This window comes from Salvelinus sp. IW2-2015, linkage group LG7 (genome assembly GCF_002910315.2).
Source record: "Salvelinus sp. IW2-2015 linkage group LG7, ASM291031v2, whole genome shotgun sequence".
In the NCBI taxonomy this organism is placed as follows: Eukaryota; Metazoa; Chordata; class Actinopteri; order Salmoniformes; family Salmonidae; genus Salvelinus; species Salvelinus sp. IW2-2015.
The window spans coordinates 28011694-28032601 of record NC_036847.1 but is presented as its reverse complement, the minus strand read 5'-3'; the positions used below and the strand labels follow the sequence as shown (position 1 = coordinate 28032601).

The 20908-nt window shown below is 41.7% G+C and overlaps 1 protein-coding gene across 2 annotated transcripts in view; it reads right to left on the bottom strand.

Annotated features, from left to right (window-relative positions):
• The window catches only part of LOC111966756 (F-actin-monooxygenase mical1), a 53333-nt gene extending 32906 nt beyond the window's left edge, over nt 1–20427 (bottom strand). For both annotated transcript variants that reach the window (XM_023991666.2, XM_023991667.2), the window contains exons 1-9: nt 20239–20427; nt 19376–19445; nt 6778–7088; nt 6297–6504; nt 5933–6040; nt 5657–5752; nt 5286–5441; nt 4613–4713; nt 2081–2338 (exon numbers count right to left, since the gene is read on the bottom strand). In XM_023991666.2, coding sequence (XP_023847434.1) covers nt 2081–2338; nt 4613–4713; nt 5286–5441; nt 5657–5752; nt 5933–6040; nt 6297–6504; nt 6778–7035 — 1185 coding nt within the window. In that variant the 5' untranslated portion in view covers nt 7036–7088; nt 19376–19445; nt 20239–20427. The remainder of the gene's footprint in view (nt 1–2080; nt 2339–4612; nt 4714–5285; nt 5442–5656; nt 5753–5932; nt 6041–6296; nt 6505–6777; nt 7089–19375; nt 19446–20238) is intronic.
• Between the last annotated feature and the right edge of the window lie 481 nt (nt 20428–20908).

The following is a 20908-nucleotide window of genomic DNA, read 5'->3' as shown; positions in this document are numbered from 1 at the left end:
GTTCTTGACACACTCAAACCGGTGTGCCGGCACCTACTCCGTTCAAAAGCAATTCAATATTTTGTCACACATAAACAATCCATGTCTCAAGGCTTCTTTAACCTGTCTCCTACCCTTCATCTACACTGATTGAAGTGCATTTAATAAGTGGCATCAATAAGGGATCATAGCTTTCACCTGGATTCACCTGGTCAGTCAATGTCTTGGAAAGAGCAGGTGTTCTTAATGTTTTGTACAGTGTACAGTTGAAGTCAGAAGTTTACATACACTTGGAATCATTAAAACTTGTTTTTCAACCACTCCACAAATTGCTTGTTAACACACTATAGTTTTGGCAAGTCGGTTAGGACATCTACTTTGTGCATGACACAAGTAATTTTTCCAACAATTGTTTATAGACATATTATTTCACTTACAATTCACTGTATCACAATTCCAATGGGTCAGAAGTTTACATACACTAAGTTGACTGTGCCTTTAAACAGCTTGGAAATTTCCCGAAAATGATGTCATGGCTTTAGAAGCTTCTGATAGGCTAATTGACATCATTTGTCAAATTAAGGTGTACCTGTGGATGTATTTTAAGGCCTACCTTCAAACTCAGTGCCTCTTTGCTTGACATCATGGGAAAATCAAAAGAAATCAGCCAAGACCTCAGAAAAAAATGGTAGACCTCCACAAGTCTGGTTCATCCTTGGGAGCAATTTCCAAACACCTGAAGGTACCACGTTAATCTGTACAAACAATAGTACGCAAGTATAAACACCATGGGACCACGCAGCCGTCACACCGCTCAGGAAGGAGACGCGTTCTGTCTCCTAGAGATGAACGTACCTTGGTGCGAAAAGTGCAAAACTATCCCAGAACAGCAAAGGACCTTGTGAAGATGCTGGAGGAAACAGGTACAAAAGTATCTATATCCACAGTAAAACAAGTCCTATATCGACATAACCTGAAAGGTCGCTCAGCAAGGAAGAAGCCACTGCTCCAAAACCGCCATAAAAAAGCCAAACTATGGTATGCAACTGCACATGGGGACAAAGATCATACTTTTTGGAAAAATGTCCTCTGGTCTGATGAAACAAAAAATAACTGTTTGGCCATAATGACCATCATTGTGTTTTGGAGGAAAAAAGGGGACGCTTGCAAGCCAAAGAACACCATCCCAACAGTGAAGCACGGGGGTGGCAGCACCATGTTGTGGGGGTGCTTTGCTGCAGGAGGGACTGGTGCACTTCACAAAATAGATGGCATCGTGAGGAAGAAAAATTATGTGGATATATTGAAGCAACATTCAAGACATCAGTCAGGAAGTTAAAGCTTGGTCGCAAATGGGTCTTCCAAATGGACAATGACCCCTAGCATACTTTCAAAGTGGTGGCAAATGGCTTAAGAAGACAACAAAGTGCAAGGTATTGGACTGGCCATCACAAAGCCCTGACCTCAATCCATAGAACATTTGTGGGCAGAACTGAAAAAGCATGGCCTACAAACCTGACTCAGTTACACCAGCCTCTTTCAGGAGGAAGGGCCAAAATTCACCCAACTTATTGTGGGAAGCTTGTGGAAGGCTACCTGAAATGGTTGACCCAAGTTAAACAATTGAAAGGCAATGCTACCAAATACTAATTGAGTGTATTTAAACTTCTGACCCACTGGAAAGCTTAAATAAATCGTTCTCCTGTACTATTATTCTGACATTTCCCATTCTTAAAATAAAATGGTGATCCTAACTGACCTAAGACAGGGAATTTTTACTAGGATTAAATGTCAAGGAATTGTGAAAAACTGGGTTTAAATGTATTGGCTAAGGTGCATGTAAACTTCCGACTTCAACTGTATGCACACACACACACACACACCACACACACACCACACACACACACACACACACACCACACACACACCACACACACACACACACACCACACACACCACACACACACACACACACACACACACACACACACACCACACCACACCACCACACACACACACACACACACCGTTCATGTCTGTGCCGAGCATGTGTACGCATAAGTGAATCAAGTCCTACAACACCACTGACATGACCTCTCACCTCTACCAGGCAGTCTCCCACCAGGCCCATGAGTAGTTTCTTGCCCTTTCTCTCCCTGACCAGAGAGGCGTTCTCAGCTCGGTGCATGCAGGTGAAGTCGAACATGGCCACGTCAGGCTGGCCAGCGTGGTTCTGGGCAAACTGCATGTCGGGCAGGCAGTGGCCCGTGGAGAACTGGGCAGCATCGTAGGCGTAACGCAACAAGGCCTCCTGGTCCACATTTACCTGGGCCAGAAGCTTATCGGCATCACTAAAGTCCTGGAGGCAGAGGGAACATATTGGAGGTGGTCACCATAGAGATATATAACTGTTTTATATCTATGGTGGTCACAGAGGGAACAACATCAGTGGTGGAAAAAGTACCCAATTGTCATACTTGAGTAAAAGTAAAAGATACCTTAATAGCAAATGACTAAAGTAAAAGTGAAAGTCACCCAGTAAAATACTACTTGAGTAAAAGTCTAAAATTATTTGGTTTAAAATATACTTAAGTATCAAAAGTAAAAGTATGAATCATTTCTAATTACTTATATTAAGCAAACCAGTAGGCACAATATTTGCGTTTTCTTTACATTTACTGATAGCCAGGGGGACACTCCAACACTTAGACATTGCTTACAAACAAAGCATTTGTGTTACGGAGTCCGCCACATCAGAGGCAGTGGGGATGACCAGGGATGTCCTCTTGATAAGTGTGTGAATTGGACCATGTTCTCTCCTACTAAGCATTCAAAATGTAACAAGTACTTTAGGGTGTCAGGGAAAATGTATGGAGTAAAAAGTACATACTTTTCTATAGGAATGTAGTGAAGTAAAAGTACAAGTTGTCAAAAATATTAATAGTAAAGTAAAGTACAGATACCCCCCAAAAACTACTTAAGTAGTACTTTAAAGTATTTTTTACACCACTGAACAACATATCATCAAATAGAATAGAATCGTAAATGAATACATCTCTATAGGGGACATATTGGAAGTGGTCAGTGCTTGAAGTGGAATAAATGGGGATACCTAGTCAGTTGTACAACCAAATGCCTTCAACTGAAATGTGTCTTCTGCATTTAACCCTCTGAATCAGAGAGGTGTGGAGGGCTGCCTTAAAATCGACATCCACAAGGCCCAGGGAACTGTGGGTTAACTGCCTTGTTCAGGGGCAGAACGACAGATTTTTACTTTGTCAACTTAGGGATTTCGATCCAGCAACCTTTTGTTTACTGGCCCAACGCTCTAACCACTAGGCTACCTGCCACCCAGTACTTATTTTAGGGGCTGGTACTCATTTACATTTTTACAGTACTGGTGTTGTTACTAGCAAATAATCTATAAGAAGTGCCAGTACTCAAGCAGAAGAAAATTGGAGGAGCTGGTACTCTGTACAACTGAAACAGACAGGCCTAATTCAAGCACTGGGGTGGTGGTGGCACACATCTGAGAGATGTCCCGTGTGGCTCAGTTGGTAGAGCATGGCGCTTGCAACGCCAGGGTTGTGGGTTCATTCCCCACGGGGGGACCAGGATGAATATGTATGAACTTTCCAATTTGTAAGTCGCTCTGGATAAGAGCGTCTGCTAAATGACTTAAATGTAAATGTCTATCACTGACTAGAATCTAGATGCTGCTTTATGTGAAAACATTGGGTATAATCCTTCCACGTAGTCTAGCCAAGCATTATATGCTCCACATAAAGAAATTAGCATACACAGTGAATCAATTGGAAAAAATAGATTACTCTACTGGTATGTCAATATGCTTTTTTTAAACAAAAAGGAAAAGTGACAAGAACTAAAAAAAATAAAAATAAAACAATAATGCACAAATACTGTATATAGAATGATTACTAAACAGTTATTGAGCAGAACAAGAGGACACAGAGGAAATATATTTTTTGGGGGGGGGAAAGTCAGTTTGAGCTCTAATCATTGAAGACAAAACAAGATGATCTAGCTTAGTCCCTCCAGACTTGTAGTGTGAGAAGAGGGAGTGAGCAGGTATACAGTAGCATGGCTGGGGAGACACAGTGCTGACCCTGTGCTGCACAGACATCCATTCCATTACAAGTGTTTATTAGCATCTAATCCCTTACAGCAGGAAAGGCCCCCAGCCTGTCTGGGGAGGACTATATTGAGATGCAAAGGTCAGAGGAGCCAGAGATGGATAATAGACTAGAGAAATAGATGGGTTGGTGGTTTAGTAATAAAACCGACACATGCGCAACTATGGGGCAAAACAGACGGAGCTGGCTTAGACTGTTGACAACATGTAAACTATATTTAGTCTAAAATACATTTGCACAATAAGTATTTGTTGTCTCTCAAATACATCGTTATAGTTGTTGGTTAGCTAGCTAGCGAATTCTAGCCATATTAGCATAGATGTGACATCAGTCAAAACAAGACACGGTATCAATAACAAGATACGAGCCACCTATGATTCCCCACATGGCAGCTTCTTGTCATTGCTGCTAGCTATCTGACCTCTAGAGGCCTAGTATGGAGCTGCTGCTGCTGGTACTAATGGATGCGTTTTCCTCACCTGTTTAATGACCCCCATCTTTAACAGGCTCTTCTTCTTGGCAGTCATGACAAAGTAGTGGGTGKCGTCTTTATAGTAGACTATGTTCTCCAGATCAATACCTGGAGGGAGAGAGAGAGACACACACACAGAGAGAAAGACAGAGAGAGAGAAAGACAGAGACAGAGAGACAGAAAGAGAGAGAGAGAGAGAGAGAAAGAGAGAATGAGAGAAAGAGAGAGAGAGAGAAAGAGAGAGAAAGAGAGAGAGAGAGAAAGAGATAACGAGAAAGAAAGAGATAACGAGAGAGAAAGAGAGAAAGAAAGAGAGAGAGAGAAAGAGAAGAGAGACACACACACAGAGCAGATACAGAGAGAGAGAGAGACACAGAGAGAGAGTGATTGAGAGGAGGATAAAGAGGGACTGAATGAGTGAAATAAACTAGTTACAAGACAATGATAGGACAAGTGAAACAGCAATGGAACACAGGAAATTACACATGAAATTGACAAAAAGAGGAAGAGGGACAGCAATTAAAAGACAGCACTGTCACTCCTTCTCTGTCACCATGCCCACCCAGCCTGTATGTTATTCTTTATTCCGATCCCCAGTCGCTGACACCATAGCAACCACCAGTAGAAGTGCTGGCACTCGTAGCCCCAAACCCGGGACGTAGAATAGAATAGAATCCTACCCGTCTCTGTGAGCAGGTCCTGGAAGAACTTCTGGTTGTAGATACGTGCCACACCGCTGATCTCTGCCACCTGGGCCTCGGCTGCAGTGTGAAGGTTGATGAAGTTACACGTGATGCCGATGGCCAGCTTCCCTCGCAGCTCCTTCCTCTTGAAGCCTGGGGAGTGGGGACAAAGACAGAAGCACATGCAGCCTGAAATCAGGTTCATATAATTGAGTGTTTCGGTTGAATACATCCGTTCTATCGGAGCTACAGTAGAGTGTGTCCTCTCTCCTCACCATCAGGGATGAAGTCATATGATAACATACTGGTCTAAAGTGTGTACAGTCTGTTCGGTAGGAGGACAGTGTGAGTGTGTCCTCTCTCCTCACCATACGGGACATAGCTTCCTCCTCCTGCAGATATGAAGACATCAAACTGGAACTTCCCAGCAGAGTGATTGTCAGGAAACAGCTTTGCCATCCAGCCTGATGGAGACATACAACGACAGAGGGAGAGAGACAGGAAGAGCAAAGAGTTAAGGTATATTTCCACTCACAGTCGACACTCCGGACAAATATTTAAAACTGCTCTACAAGCTTTTACTACCACAGAAATATTTTGTATTTTATTCCTTTAATACATGGGGGGAACGGGTCTAGATGTACCTGTGGCTCCTGAGGGCTCCACAAATCCTTTGAATTCCACCCCTGTTTGAACCTCCACCCCCAGGAGAAGACACACTTTCAGCAGTATCAGCTGGAGCTGACGGATGCCTGAAAGATACAGACGCGTACAAATATGTATGATATTGTCACACAGGGAATTAAAACAATCCTCTTCAATTCAAACAGTTGACTGATGTACGATAATACAGACATACTCAGACACTATGTTCAAGAACCTTAATAGCATCATAGCAAACTGATAAGAGACTGGTTTGATTTAGTCATACGTAATAAATAAAGACATTTGATTGGCATTATGACACCAAGAAATCAGGTTGATCTAGTATGGTACTGGTGGACATACTGATGTGATCCAGAGCTCCCGTGCAAAATTTGCCGTAGAACTTCTTGGCAGCCAGCCCACGCAGGTCATAGATGGTGTAGGGCCACAGGTGCAGCACGTTATTCCGGGAGAAAGAGTCTCTCTTCTCTAGTACCACCACATGAGCCCCCAGCAGAGCCAGCTCTATGGCTGTCCTGAGCCCGCACGGCCCTGCACCTAGCACCAGGCACTGAGGAGAGGGGAGAGAGAGAGAGATGGGGAGAGACAGAAGATAAATAAAAAAGGAGGAAGAAATGAGGAAGGAGAGACTAAGCTCTGCAGGGATGAATGCACCTTGACAGTATTAAAAGGAGAGACGGTACTCTGCCAAAGTAGATCCACAACACTGATGTAGAAACCTTAACCACTACATAGCCACCGTCCTTGTACAAACATATTTTACTTCAGAGAACTTCCTGAGTATTTCTCTTCTTCTCTTAAATGAGAATAAATAAATACACGCCTTGTTTTTGGCACAGACTTCGCCTTGCTGGTAGTCTTGGTGTTGGGCCCGCTTGTCCAGCTTGACCCAGAGGGACTTGGCCTTCCAGTAGTTGAGCCTTTCCTTGAGCTTGGTGTAGAAGCTCTGGTAGTCCCTGGGGTCCACCTGTAGGTGGTGGCAAAGCTCTGAGAAAATACGCTGCACCTCCTTACAGGTCTGGGCTTGGACGAACTGCTCAAACAAGGCATGGGACGGGTTGGTAGAGTCCTGGTTGGCCATGGTAGTGGATGGTGATGCGCACCGGTGCCTTGGCTCAGAATCTCTGGAGTTTACTGTGGAGAAAGCAAATACCAACACCATGAGAAAACTACAATATATATTGTAGTCATCTTTCCTTTTCTGTGAATACAAATATATTATAAAAATAATATTTGTTATAGTAATAAAGTTGTCCTCTGAAGAAAAAATAACTGAGCTCAGTTATAGCACTTAATATAATGAAAGATTAGTCCTGCAATATTGCCGTTGAGGTTATATATGGAGGTGGTCCTGAGGTCTAAATAACAGACACGACTGGTGACAATTCCCCCTGTCTGAAAATATAACACTGAAATTAGATGTTTTCAAAGTCACCTGAGTCCACGTCATCACTAACTTCCCCAACCATGTGTTCTGTGTACAGTACATTTGTGGTCTTTATGACACCTCCCTAAGGTTGTGAATGATACCATGATGGGTGTTTGAACTTAGTGACAATATATTTCACACAACTAAGATAGTGGTTAGTGGACATTTGAAAGTAAAATACGTCCCTTTATCCAAAACATGAACCCGATCTTTTTGTTGTTATTGCATTAAACATGTTTGCTCAGGATTGAACCTCACAAGTAGAAATCAACGTCAACAAAACAAAGGAGATGATTGTGGACTTCAGGAAACAGCAGAGGGAGAACCCCCTATCCACATCGAAGGGACAGCAGTGGAGAAGGTGTAAAGTTAAGTTCCTCGCCGTACACATCCCAGACAAACTGAAATGGTCCAGCCACGCAGACAGTGTGGTGAAGAAGGCGCAATGGCGCCTCTTCAACCTCAGGAGGCTGAAGAAATTTGGCTTGTCACCCAAAACCCTGACAAACTTTACAGATGCACAATTGAGAGCATCCTGTCGGGCTGTATCACAGCCTGGTACGGCAACTGCACCGCCCTCAACCGCAAGGCTCTCCAGAGGGTGGTGCGGTCTGCACCGGGCGCAAACTACCTGCCCTCTGTGACACCTACAGCACCCCATGTCACAGGAAGGCCAAAAAGGACATCAACCACCTGAGCCACTGCATGTTCACACCGCTACCATCCAGAAGGCGAGGTCAGTACAGGTGCATCAAAACTGGGACCGAGAGACTGAAAAACTGCTTATATCTCAAGGACATCAGATTGCTAAACAGCAATCACTAACTCAGAGAGGCTGCTGCCTACATTGAGACCCAATCACTGGCCACTTTAATAAATGGATCACTAGTCACTTTATACAATGCACTCTAAGTAATGCCACTTTAATAATGTTTACATATCTTACATTACTCATATCACATGTATATACTGTATTTTATACCATCTATTGCACCTTCGCCATCACTCATCTATATACTTACATGTACATATTCTCATTCACCCTTTAGATTTGTGTGTATTAGGTAGTTGTTGGGGAATTGTTAGATTACTTGTTAGATATTATTGTTAGATATTACTGCACTGTCGGAACTAGAAGCAAAAGCATTTCGTAACACTCGCAGTAACATCTGCTAACCATGTGTATGTGACAAATTGATTTTATTTAGAAACTCTAGATGTTTTGCCTGTCCTCTTCACTGTACGAACAAAACACAACATTCACTTTGAGGACAAATATACAGTACAATGGAGGACATGTGCCAATCAGCCTCAGGCCAAGTGTTCTCTCTCAATTGTGAGGATACTACTCTAAAATAAACACTTCCTGTATCTGTGGTCCAACCACTTTTGTATCTGCCAGAGGGAACAGAGACAAAAGTGGTTAGCCACATCACACTGATCAGATGTGTGATAAACTCAGCCTCACTGGCCACACACACACACACCACACACACACACACTATACAGAAGCTATCCGCCCTATTTAAACAACTGGTTAGAAATAAATCACATTTGCTCTGAACAGAGTGAGGTCAAGAGATTTGAAAAGCTCTTCCTTAGTATCACATACTGGAAAAACATTGACATGTCAATGAGATAACATTTACACATACTATAACTTCCTGGTTGTGACATGACATTCAGCATCATCTGCTACACACCTGAGACAGATAGACAAACCCTATTGGTCAGAGTGGGTGAAGGGCTTTTTAAAACCACAGAGAGCTGTAAAAAGATGTGCTTGTGAGAGAAATATAGGCTACTGTTAATCAAACATAAACCAAGAGCTATTCATTCAATGGACTGAGATTGTCCATGTGAATTCTGTGGATGTAGAGAATAGGGTAATATCACAGGCTCTACTCTAATGTGTGTAGGCCTATGAGTGGAAAATCCTCATCCTCTCTGTACAGTAACTCCCTCTAACTCTATACTGTAGCCTTTTTCATATCAAATTGTATTGGTTGCGTACACATATTTGCAGATTTAGCAGGTACAGCGAAATGCGTGTATTTCTAGCTCCAACAATGCAGTAATATAAATCCCCAAAATAAAAATTGAGAAACATCAGAATGATCAGTCAGTGTCTAGAATTTACAGTGCAATCGGAAAGTATTCAGCCCCCTTGACTTTTTCTGCATTTTGTTTCGTTAAGGCCTTATTACAAAAATGATTTAACATTTACGTCATTTAGCAGACGCTCTTATCCAGAGCGACTTACAAATTGGAAAGTTCATACATATTCATCCTGGTCCCCCCGTGGGGAATGAACCCACAACCCTGGCGTTGCAAGCGCCATGCTCTACCAACTGAGCCACACGGGACCACAATTAATAAATTTTACAATGTTACAGCCTTGTTCTAAAATGTATTAAAATGTATTAAAAAATGTTTTCCTCAGCAATCTACACACAATACCCCATAATAACAAAGTGAAAAACGTTTTTTAGAAAAATTTGCAGTGCATTCGGAAAGTATTCAGACCCCTTGACTTTATCCACATTTTGTTACGTTACAGCCTTATTCTAAAATGTACAATTCCTCATCAATCTACACACAATACCCCATAATGACAAAGCGAAAACAGTTTTTTTGGAAAATGTGCAAATTTATTACAAATAAAAAACAGAAATACTTTATTTACATGACATTGCGCATGGTGATCTTAGGCTTGTGTGTGGCTGCTCAGCAAGGATTTATACTGCCAATGTTTACGTATGGAGATTGCATGGCTATGTGCTCGATTTTATACACCTGTCAACAAAGGGTGCGGCAGAAATAGCCGAATTCACTAATTTGAAGGGGTGTCCGCATACTTTGTATATATAGTGTACGTCGATACTATTCTCAGAGCCAACCCGGGACAAGGAGTAGCAATGATCCAGGGTGTTCGTTGCGCGAGTGCCACAGGAGATGTGTTGATAGAATTTCGGTAGCGTTTTCCTCAGATTTYCTTTATTAAAATCCCCAGTTAAAATAAATGCGGCCTCATGGTATGCGGCTTCCAGTTTGCACAAAGTCCAGTGCAGTTTAGGGTTGGGCGGCATCCCCATTTTTTTATACTGTCATATAGAGGTCGACCGATTAATCGGAATGGCCGATTAATCGGGGCCGATTTCAAGTTTTCATAACAATCGGTAATCGGTATTTTTGGGCGGCGATTTGCCGATAGTTTTTTATTTTATTTTTTATTTTTTTACACCTTTATTTCATCTTTATTTATTTAGGCAAGTCAGTTAAGAACACATTCTTATTTTCAACGAGGCAGAACGACAGATTTTTAACCTTGTCAGCTCGGGGGATCCAATCTTGCAACCTTACAGTTAACTAGTCCAATGCTCTAACACCTGATTACATTGCACTCCACGAGGAGCCTGCTTGTTAGCGAATGCAGTAAGCTAAGGTAAGTTGCTAGCTAGCATTAAACTTATCTTATAAAAAACAATCAATCAATGACTGTCATTGATCCAATGTGTACTTAACCATAAACATCAATGCCTTTCTTAAAATCAATACACAAGTATATATTTTTAAACCTGCATATTTAGCTAAAAGAATCCAGGTTAGCAGGCAATATTAACCAGGTGAAATTGGTAATTTCTCTTCGTTCATTGCACGAGTCAGGGTATATGCAACAGTTTGGGCCGCCTGGCTCTTTGCGAACTAAATTGCCAGAATTTTACGTAATTATGACAACATTGAAGGTTGTGCAATGTAACAGGAATATTTAGACTCATGGATGCCACCCGTTAGATAAAATACGGAACGGAATAAACGTTTTGTTTTCGAGGTGATAGTTTCCGGATTAGTCAAAGGTATATGGTTTAGAGAGAAATAGTCGACGCGTTATAATTCCTGTAATAACTTGCGGCTGAATTTGAAAGGGGTTCCTTCGTTATTTTACCGTTCATGTCTTCCATAGAGARTGTCTTGATCTACTTCAAATAAGGTCTGTGTTTCGTGCAGGCTTAAACCGCCTCGACGTTTTGATACCCGTGTAAATCTCACTAGGATAAGGTAATGTTTGTCAACATATTTTCATAAATCCACTCTACAAAAAAGTTTATCTTCGCTTATATTTAGCCAATATTGATCAGAGGTACCTTGTCCTATGGATATCTACACAGTTATAAAATTGGCACGGTCATGTAAGCCTACACGAAACACAGACCTTATTTTAAGTGAATCTAAAAATATCCTATGGAATAAATGAAGGAACCGCTTTTCAGATTTTGCTAGAAGGTGTCATGGGAATTATGACTCGCACTTTGGTTGTCAATTCTTACCATGCCCATTATTAAAATAGGATTTCCTGCATATAGAAATTAAAGTTTTTGTTTTCAACATTCATCACAGGTAACTTAAACTCTATTTTTATTCAAACAGTTGAGAGTATTTGTCTCCTAAGCAGACTCTTCAGTATCATTGTCACTTCAGAGCTGTGTGCGTGTGTGTATTTATGTATTATATTAAGTTAAAATAAAAGTGTTCATTGTTCATTCAGTATTGTTGCAATTGTCATTATTACAAAAATGTGTGTGTGTGTGTGTATGATATATATATATATATTATTATTATATAATTTTTTTATATAAATCGGCCGATTAATCGGTATCGGCTTTTTTTGTCCTCCAATAATCGGTATCGGTATCGGCATTGAAAAATCATAATCGGTCGACCTCTACTGTCATACCATTTCTGTACCATATACAGTATTACCAGAAGTGCACACAAGAGGTGCTATCTTTTATTTGGGGGGGGGGGGGTGACGCACAAAACTATTTAGGCAACAGGTACCTTGATGCAGGAGGCGATTGAATATCTCTGCTGTAACCAAGAAGCTTGATCTTGACATCTAGCCACTTAAATCACAGGAAGCAAACCAAGGAAGCTAAGGTAAGCGGAGGTAACCTGCCAAAATGATTACCGCCTCGTAGCACTCACACCGGTAGCCATGAAGTGCTATGAATGCTGGYCATGGCTCTCATCAACAGCATCCTCTCGGATACCCTAGACCCACTCCAATTCGCATACCGCCCCAACAGATCCACAGATGATGCAATCTAATCGCACTCCACACTGCCCTTTCCCACCTGGACAAAAGGAACACTTACAGTATCTGAGAATGCTGTTCATTGACTACAGCTCAGCGTTCAACACAATAGTGCCCACGAAGCTCATCACTAAGCTAAGGACCCTGGGACTAAACACCTCCCTCTGCAACTGGATCCTGGACATCCTGACGGGCCACCCCCAGGTGGTAAGGGTAGGCAACAACACGTCTGCCACGCTGATTCTCAAATCTGGGGCCCCTCGGGGGTGTGTACTTAGTCCCCTCCTGTACTCCATTTTCACCCACGACTGTGTGACCAAACACAACTCCAACACCATCATTAAGTTTGCTGACAACACAACAGTGGTAGGCCTGATCACCGACAATGATGAGACAGCCTATAGGGAGGTCAGAGAACTGGCAATGTGGTACCAGGACAACAACCTCTCCCTCAACGTGAGCAAGACAAATGAGCTGATCGTGGACTACAGGAAAAGGGGGTCCGAACAGGCCCCCATTAACATCAACAGGGCTGTAGTGGTGTGGGTTGAGAGTTTCACGTTCCTTGGTGTCCACATCACTAACGAGACTGAAAAGATTTGGCATGGGTCCCCAGATCCTCAAAAAGTTACAGCTGCACCATCGAGAGCATCCTGACCGGTTGCATCACCACCTGGTATGGCAACTGCTCAGCATCTGACCTTAAGATGCTACAGAGGGTAGTGCGTACGGCCCAGTACATCACTGGGGCCAAGCTTCCTGCCATCCAGGACCTATATAATAGGCAGTGTCAGAGGAAAGCCCATAAAATTGTCAGAGACTCCAGTCACCCAAGTCATAGACTGTTTTCTCTGCTACCACATGGCTAGCGGTACCGGAGCGCCAAGCCTAGGACCAAAATGCTCCTTAACAGCTTCATCAAATGGCCACCGGACTATTACATCCTCCCCTCCMCATTTGTTTTGTATACTGCTGCAACTCACTGTTTATTATCTACAGTTGAAGTCAGAAGTGTACATACACCTTAGCCAAATACATTTAAACAATTSCTGACATTTAATCTAAGTAACAATTCCCTGTCTTAGGTTAGTTATAATCACCACTTTATTTTAAGAATGTGAAATATCAGAATAATAGTAGAGAGAATGATTTATTTATTTCATCACATTCCCAGTGGGTCAGAAGTTTACATACATTCAATTAGCATTTGGTAGCATTGCCTTTAAAATGTTTAACTTGGGTCAAACGTTTCAGGTAGCCTTCCACAAGCTTCCCACAATAAGTTGGGTGAATTTTGGCCCATTCCTCCTGACAGAGCTGGTGTAACTGAGTCAGGTTTGTAGACCTCCTTTGCTCGCACAAGCTTTTTCAGTTCTACCCACAAATGATCTATAGGATTGAGGTCAGGGCTTTGTGATGACCACTCCAATACCTTGACTTTGTTGTCCTTAAGCCATTCTGCCACAACTTTGGAAGTATGCTTGGGGTCATTGTCCATTTGGAAGACCCATTTGTGACCAAGCTTTAACTTCCTGACTGATGTCTTGAGATGTTGCTTCAATATATCCACATCATTTCCCTGCCTCATGATGCCATCTATTTTGAAGTGCACCAGTCCCTCCGGCAGCAAAGCACCCCCACAACATGATGCTGCCACCCCCGTGCTTCACGATTGGGATGGTGTTCTTCGGCTTGCAAGCCTCCCCCTTTTTCCTCCAAACATAAGGATGGTCATTATGGCCAAACAGTTCTATTTTTGTTTCATCAGACCAGAGGACATTTCTCCCAAAAAGTATGATCTTTGTCTCCATGTGCAGTTGCAAACCGTAGTCTGGCTTTTTTATGGCGGTTTTGGAGCAGTGGCTTCTTCCTTGCTGAGCGGCTGTTCAGGTTATGTCGATATAGGACTTGTTTTACTCTGGATATAGATACTTTTGTACCTGTTTCCTCCAGCATCTTCACAAGGTCCTTTGCTGTTGTTGTGGGATTGATTTGCACTTTTCGCACCAAAGTACGTTCATCTCTAGAAAACAGAACGCGTCTCCTTCCTGAGCGGTGTGACAGCTGTGTGGTCTCATGGTGTTTATGCTTGCGTACTATTATTTGTACAGAGGAACGTGGTACCTTCAGGCGTTTGGAAATTCCTCCGAAGGATGAACCAGACTTGTGGAGGCCTACAATTGTTTTCTGAGGTCTTGGCTGATTTCTTTTGATTTTCCCATGATGTCAAGCAAAGAGGCACAGAGTTTGAAGGTAGGTCTTGAAATATATCCACAGGTACACCTCCAATTGACTCAAATTATGTCAATTAGCCTATCAAAAGCTCCTCAAGCCATGACAATAAATTTTTCCTGGAATTTTCCAAGCTGTTTAAAAGCACAGTCAACTTAGTGTATGCAAACTTCTGACCACTGGAATTGTGATACAGTGAATTACAAGTGAAATAATGTGTCTGTAAACAATTGTTGGAAAAAAAATACTTGTGTCATGCAGACAGTAGATGTCCTAACCAACTTGCCAAAACTATAGTTTGTTAACAAGAAACTGTTTTGGAGTGGTTGAAAAAACTAGTTTATGACTCCAACCTAAGTGTATGTAAACTTCCATTTTTCAAATGTACATGTACAAATTACCCAACTCCCTGTACCCCCGCACACTGACTCGTACGCGTACCCCTGTATATAGCCTCGGTTACTGTTATGTTAGTGTGTTACTTTTTAGTTTATATAGTATATATAATATATATATAACCAAGTGGCAAAAAGCAAAAAGTATTTAGTCAGCACCAAATTGTGCAAGTTTCCCACTTTTAAAAAGATGAGAGAGGCCTGTAATTTTCATCATAGTACACTTCAACTATGACAGGACAAAATGAGAAACAAAATCCAGAAAATCACATTGTAGGATTTTTAATGAATTTATTTTCAAATTAAGGTGGAAAATAAGTATTTGGTCAATAACAAAAGTTTTCTCAATACTTTGATATACCCTTTGTTGGCAATGCACGAGGTCAAACGTTTTCTGTAAGTCTTCACAAGGTTTTCACACACTGTTGTTGGTATTTTGGCCATTCCTCCATGCAGGTCTCCTCTAGAGCAGTGATGTTTTGGGCTGTTGCTGGGCAACACGGACTTTCACAACTCCCTCCAAGATTTTCTATGGGGTTGAGATCTGGAGACTGGCTAGGCCACTCCGGACCTTGAAATGCTTCTTATGAAGCCACTCTTCGTTGCCGGGCGGTGTGGTTTGGGATCATTGTCATGCTGAAAGACCCAGCCACGTTTCATCTTCAATGCCCTTGCTGATGGAAGGAGGTTTTTACTCAAAATCTCACGATACATGGCCCCATTCATTCTTTCCTTTACACGGATAAGTCGTCTGGTCCCTTTGCAGAAAAACAGCCCCAAAGCATGATGTTTCCACCCCATGCTTCACAGTAGGTATGGTGTTCTTTGGATGCAACTCAGCATTCTTTGTCCTCCACCACGACGAGTTGAGTTTTTACCAACAAGTTTCATCTGACCATATGACATTCTCCCAATCTTCTTCTGGATCATCCAAATGCTCTCTAGCAAACTTCAGACGGGCCTGGACACGTTCTGGCACTGCAGGATTTGAGTCTCTGGCGGCGTAGTGTTTACTGATGGTAGGCTTTTTACTTTGGTCCCAGTCTCTTGCAGGTCATTCACTAGGTCCCCCGTGTGTTTCTGGGATTTTTGCTCACCGTTCTTGTGATCATTTTGACCCACGGGGTGAGATCTTGCGTGGAGCCCCAGATCGAGGGAGATCATCAGGGTCTTGTATGTCTTCCATTTCCTAATAATTGCTCCCACAGTTGATTTCTTCAAACCAAGCTGCTTACCTATTGCAGATTCAGTCTTCCAGCCTGGTGCAGGTCTACAATTTTGTTTCTGGTGTCTTTGACAGCTCTTTTGGTCTTGGCATAGTGGAGTTTGGAGTGTGACTGTTTGAGGTTGTGGACAGGTGTCTTTTATACTGATAACAAGTTCAAACAGGTGCCATTAATACAGGTAACGAGTGGCGGACAGAGGAGCCTCTTAAAGAAGAAGTTACAGGTCTGTGAGAGACAGAAATATTGCTTGTTTGTAGGTGACCAAATACTTATTTTCCACCATAATTTGCAAATAAATTCATAAAAAATCCTACAATGTGATTTTCTGGATGTTTTTTTCTCATTTTGTCTGTCATAGTTGAAGTGTACCTATGATGAAAATTACAGGCCTCTCTCATCTTTTTAAGTGGGAGAACTTGCACAATTGGTGGCTSACTAAATACTTTTTTGCCCTACTGTATATATTATTTCTTATACTTTAGTTTATTTGGTAAATATTTTCTCAACTCTTCTTGAACTGCACTGTTGGTTAAGGGCTTGTACGTAAGCATTTCACGGTAAGGTCTACACTTGTTGTATTCGGCGCATGTGACAAATAAAGTTTGATTTCATTTTAAATGCATAGTTGGATATAATTTATTTGACACATCTTAGATTTCTTATAGTTATACTTAACTTATAGTTATAAGCAGTGGCGTAGTACACACCCCTGCAGACCCCGGGAATATACACGGAGGTGACGCTGACCGAAGAAAATTTTCTGGGGAAGTAATGTGGTCGGCATTTAATGGTGAGGTATTCCAGATCGGGAGAACAAAAGGATTTGAGTTCCTGTACGTTACCACAATCACACCATGAGTAGGTAATCATGAAACATACACCAGGAGAGTTCATTCTTCCTGTCCGCACAATGGACAAAGAACCCCACTGGCTGAATGGACAAGAAAATATATCTTGGGGAGAGAGATGATTCAGTAAAACAGAGTATGTTACAGTCCTTGATGTCTCTTTGGTAGGAGATCCTCTCCTGGAGAATGTGTACTTTATAGTCCAGGGACTGAACGTTAGCGAGTAATATGTTGGGCAGAAGTGAATGGTATGCACGCCTCCCGAGTCTGACTAGGAGCTCCTTATTCCTCTTCTCCAGAATAAGGGTTTTAGTGCAGCCCCCGGGATGAATGGAACTGCCTCTGGTAGTTCAAACACAGGATCCAATTCAGAGAAGTCTAATTTCTGGTAGAATTTCTCTTGACCGCCGATCTAATATCCAAAAGTTATTTTCGGCTGTAGGTAATAATGCAAAAAACATTCTGAGTAAATAATGTGAGAAACAACAACAAACATGCTGTTGGCTAGGTGCTAGAAACAGGGCAATCATGTCTTTCCTGATTTCTCTTTGGCCCTCATATAGTTGCACTGTCATAGAGCTAAATCTAACTACCATGGCCTGTCCTCAACCCTGCCTTATCTTACACCATCAAATTATTACTGCTGTTCACAGCTTAGATGACTTGCAATTGACTGGCCAATATATCCGACAACAGTCCCACTCCTGCCAACCTATGTGTAACTGGTCTGGCTGTGTAGCTGTGTGTCGTGTTTGAAACCTRAAGGGCAGCTCGTCGACAGCTTGATGTTATCTATTGATCTAGCATAGAGTAAATGAACTGCCCTACAAAAGGCAAAACGCAGTAACTATGAATTTAGTCAAAATCTTTGATCGGTTGTAATGGTCAGGTATATTATCTGATTCATGTGGTATTTAGTTTCCTGACACAAGAACAAGCCAGTTGATCAGAATATATCATGGATAATCAAAAATTGCTGTCTGTCGAGAAAGAAGACTTTGAAGTCAGATTTTGCATTCAAAAAATGACCTATTAGTTCCACTGCAATGACTGCAGAATTTACAGTTGAAACCCTATAGCTGTCAGATCCACATCTTCTGTTTTGTGACCAACAGTCACACAGAAAGAAATGCCATCTATCAAATTACTCAGGAACTTGCTGCACTGGAGATGACTAACCACAATCAAATCATGACCAACATCATTACCCAGTAATGATTCAATTCATAACCAAAAAGCTCTTTCACAAGTCATGCATTAAAACAGTAGTGACTGGTATATCACACTGGTACATGCCATACAGCTGGCACTACCAGAGAAGCACACACACACAAACTGAAATGGTCGTGTTCAGACAATGATTAATGCTTCCTTGATTAACAATGTTTAACAGCTTGCATGTGGGCACAAAAGTCTAGGTTAAAGTCCCTCTCTCAATAGACCTCCTTAGGGAAACAAATAAAAAAAAGTGTGTCAAATACAGTAACAGTAAATAGTGGTGTGCAACTCGAATGTCCTACCATCCTACTGTCCCCAGCTTTTCATCATCATCTCATCTTCTCTCAGTCATTTGTCTGTCACACTCTTATGACTGTTTGCTCAGCCTGATTTGGGATGTCATATTTTGGTACTTGTTATTGGTCATGCAGCAGACTTCTAACAGATATTATTGCACAGTTGGCACCAGGGACACAAGCATTCTGCTACACCCAAATAACATCTGCTAAATACAGTGTAACCAATCAAATTTGACTTGATTTTGATTTGATAAAGCTATTTCATTCTTCTTCATACTCAATATCCGGATTATATAATTTAAGAGAGAAGAGCAGTAGTATACTTGCTCATACTGTCGAAAGACAGATGATATCCTCAATGTAGAGTTGGCTACTGTGGTGGAAGATAAAAAGCAGACCGGTCTTACCTGTTCTTAACTATTGTGGTGATGTGGGTAAGAATGCTACACTACAAAACACAGAGAATCTGACTGGTACAAACACACCATTTAGAGTCAGGAATTAACCATTACAGGTTCTACTGAAACACATCTTGGCATGACAAATATGAACATAGCCAAGAGAGAAAAAACCTGAAGAGTGAGGAAGAATCTTCCTTATGAAGTAGACTGACAGAGCAATGATCAAGTTATTTCAATACTTTTGAGAAAACAACAGTGGAAAATGTTTGTTGACTTACCCTGTCACAAGGTCGGCTGAGAACAAAGGGTCTGCCAATGCTGTGTATATTGTCAGGATGCTGGATGCCTCTGTAACATGACAGAGCAGCCGAAAGTTGGAACCAGAAAGGGCCATGACAGCAGAACAGTAGCCACAATATAAATTCAAGAGAGAAAGTGAAAGAGAGAGAGGAGAGAGAGATGGGGGATGGAGAGAGGGAGAGATGGGGGATGGAGGGAGGGAAAGAGAGGGGGGAGAGGGAGGGAAAGAGAAGGGGGGGAGAGGGGAAGGGAAAGAGGGGGTGAGGAAGGGAGGGAGGGAAAGACAGAGAGGAAGGGGGGGCAGTAGAGAGCGAGAGGAAGGGGAGAGATAGAGAGAGATAGGGAGGGAGGTAGAGAGAGATAGGGTGGTAAAGAGAGATAGGGGGGTAAAGAGAGTTAGGGTGGTAGAGAGAGATTAAAAATAACAGTTAATGGTGTTGCTGAATAATATGGTGTGTGCCAATCCTCCACAACAGAACATTCTGATTACTATTTATAAATAGCCCAGTATCTGAACATTTTAATTGAACCTTTATTTAACTAAGCAAGTCAGTTAAGAACAAAATATTATTTACAATGACGGCCTACCGGGGAACAGTGGGTTAACTGTCTTGTTCAGGGTTTTCACAGATTTTTACCTTGTCAGCTCGGGGATTCGATCCAGCAACCTTTCGGTTAATGGCACAACCACTAGGCTATCTGCCGCACAACCACTAGGCTATCTGCCGCCCCAAATTACTGGACTCGGTTGTGTCTATCCCTGAATTCAGTCAGTACGTTTTCGAATAAAATGCATCAACACAACGTGTTGACACATTTTAAAAACAGATGAATACATTACCTTGTCGAGTAAAGGTATAAATAGAGCGTAATCATGAAGTTAGAACTGTTCGGTCAATCCGTTTTTGTTCAGTGGAGGTTAATTCCCGAAAGAAATCGGTCCGTGTTTTGTCCGTTCATTGGTTATACCATTGAAATCAGGAAGTGAAAACCCGAAATCGTTCATTTGCTCACCTACGGCTGTACGCGCGCCCAGCAGATATCATGATAACTTTTTCGTGAGTTTCTGCCAATTATGCAATGTCAGGGTATTGCTTCACTTAAAGTAATATAACACTAAAATGTTCACGTCATTGTTTTTATGTTGTTCTCTATCATATCGTATATTGAATGAAGATGTGACAAACAGGTCTACAATAGCCTACTATAATATCTATTCTAGGCTACTCAATAACATAAAATATGTATTTGACATTATTTGTTTAAAATGTTTACAACACATGACATCAGGAATGTTATGTTCAAAACCTCAAAAAATGATATCAGGTTAGTATCTCAAAGATATGCAATTAGACCAATCTAGCTCAAAGTAAGTTTTGGATATAATGACAGTGAGACATAAACGATGAAAATAAGGTCTGAGGTTAACACAGACTTAGGACATCTTATATGTTTTGTTCTATGAGATAATCAATCATGACCTTTAGGAATTATGTTCTTTATGTGCTTTT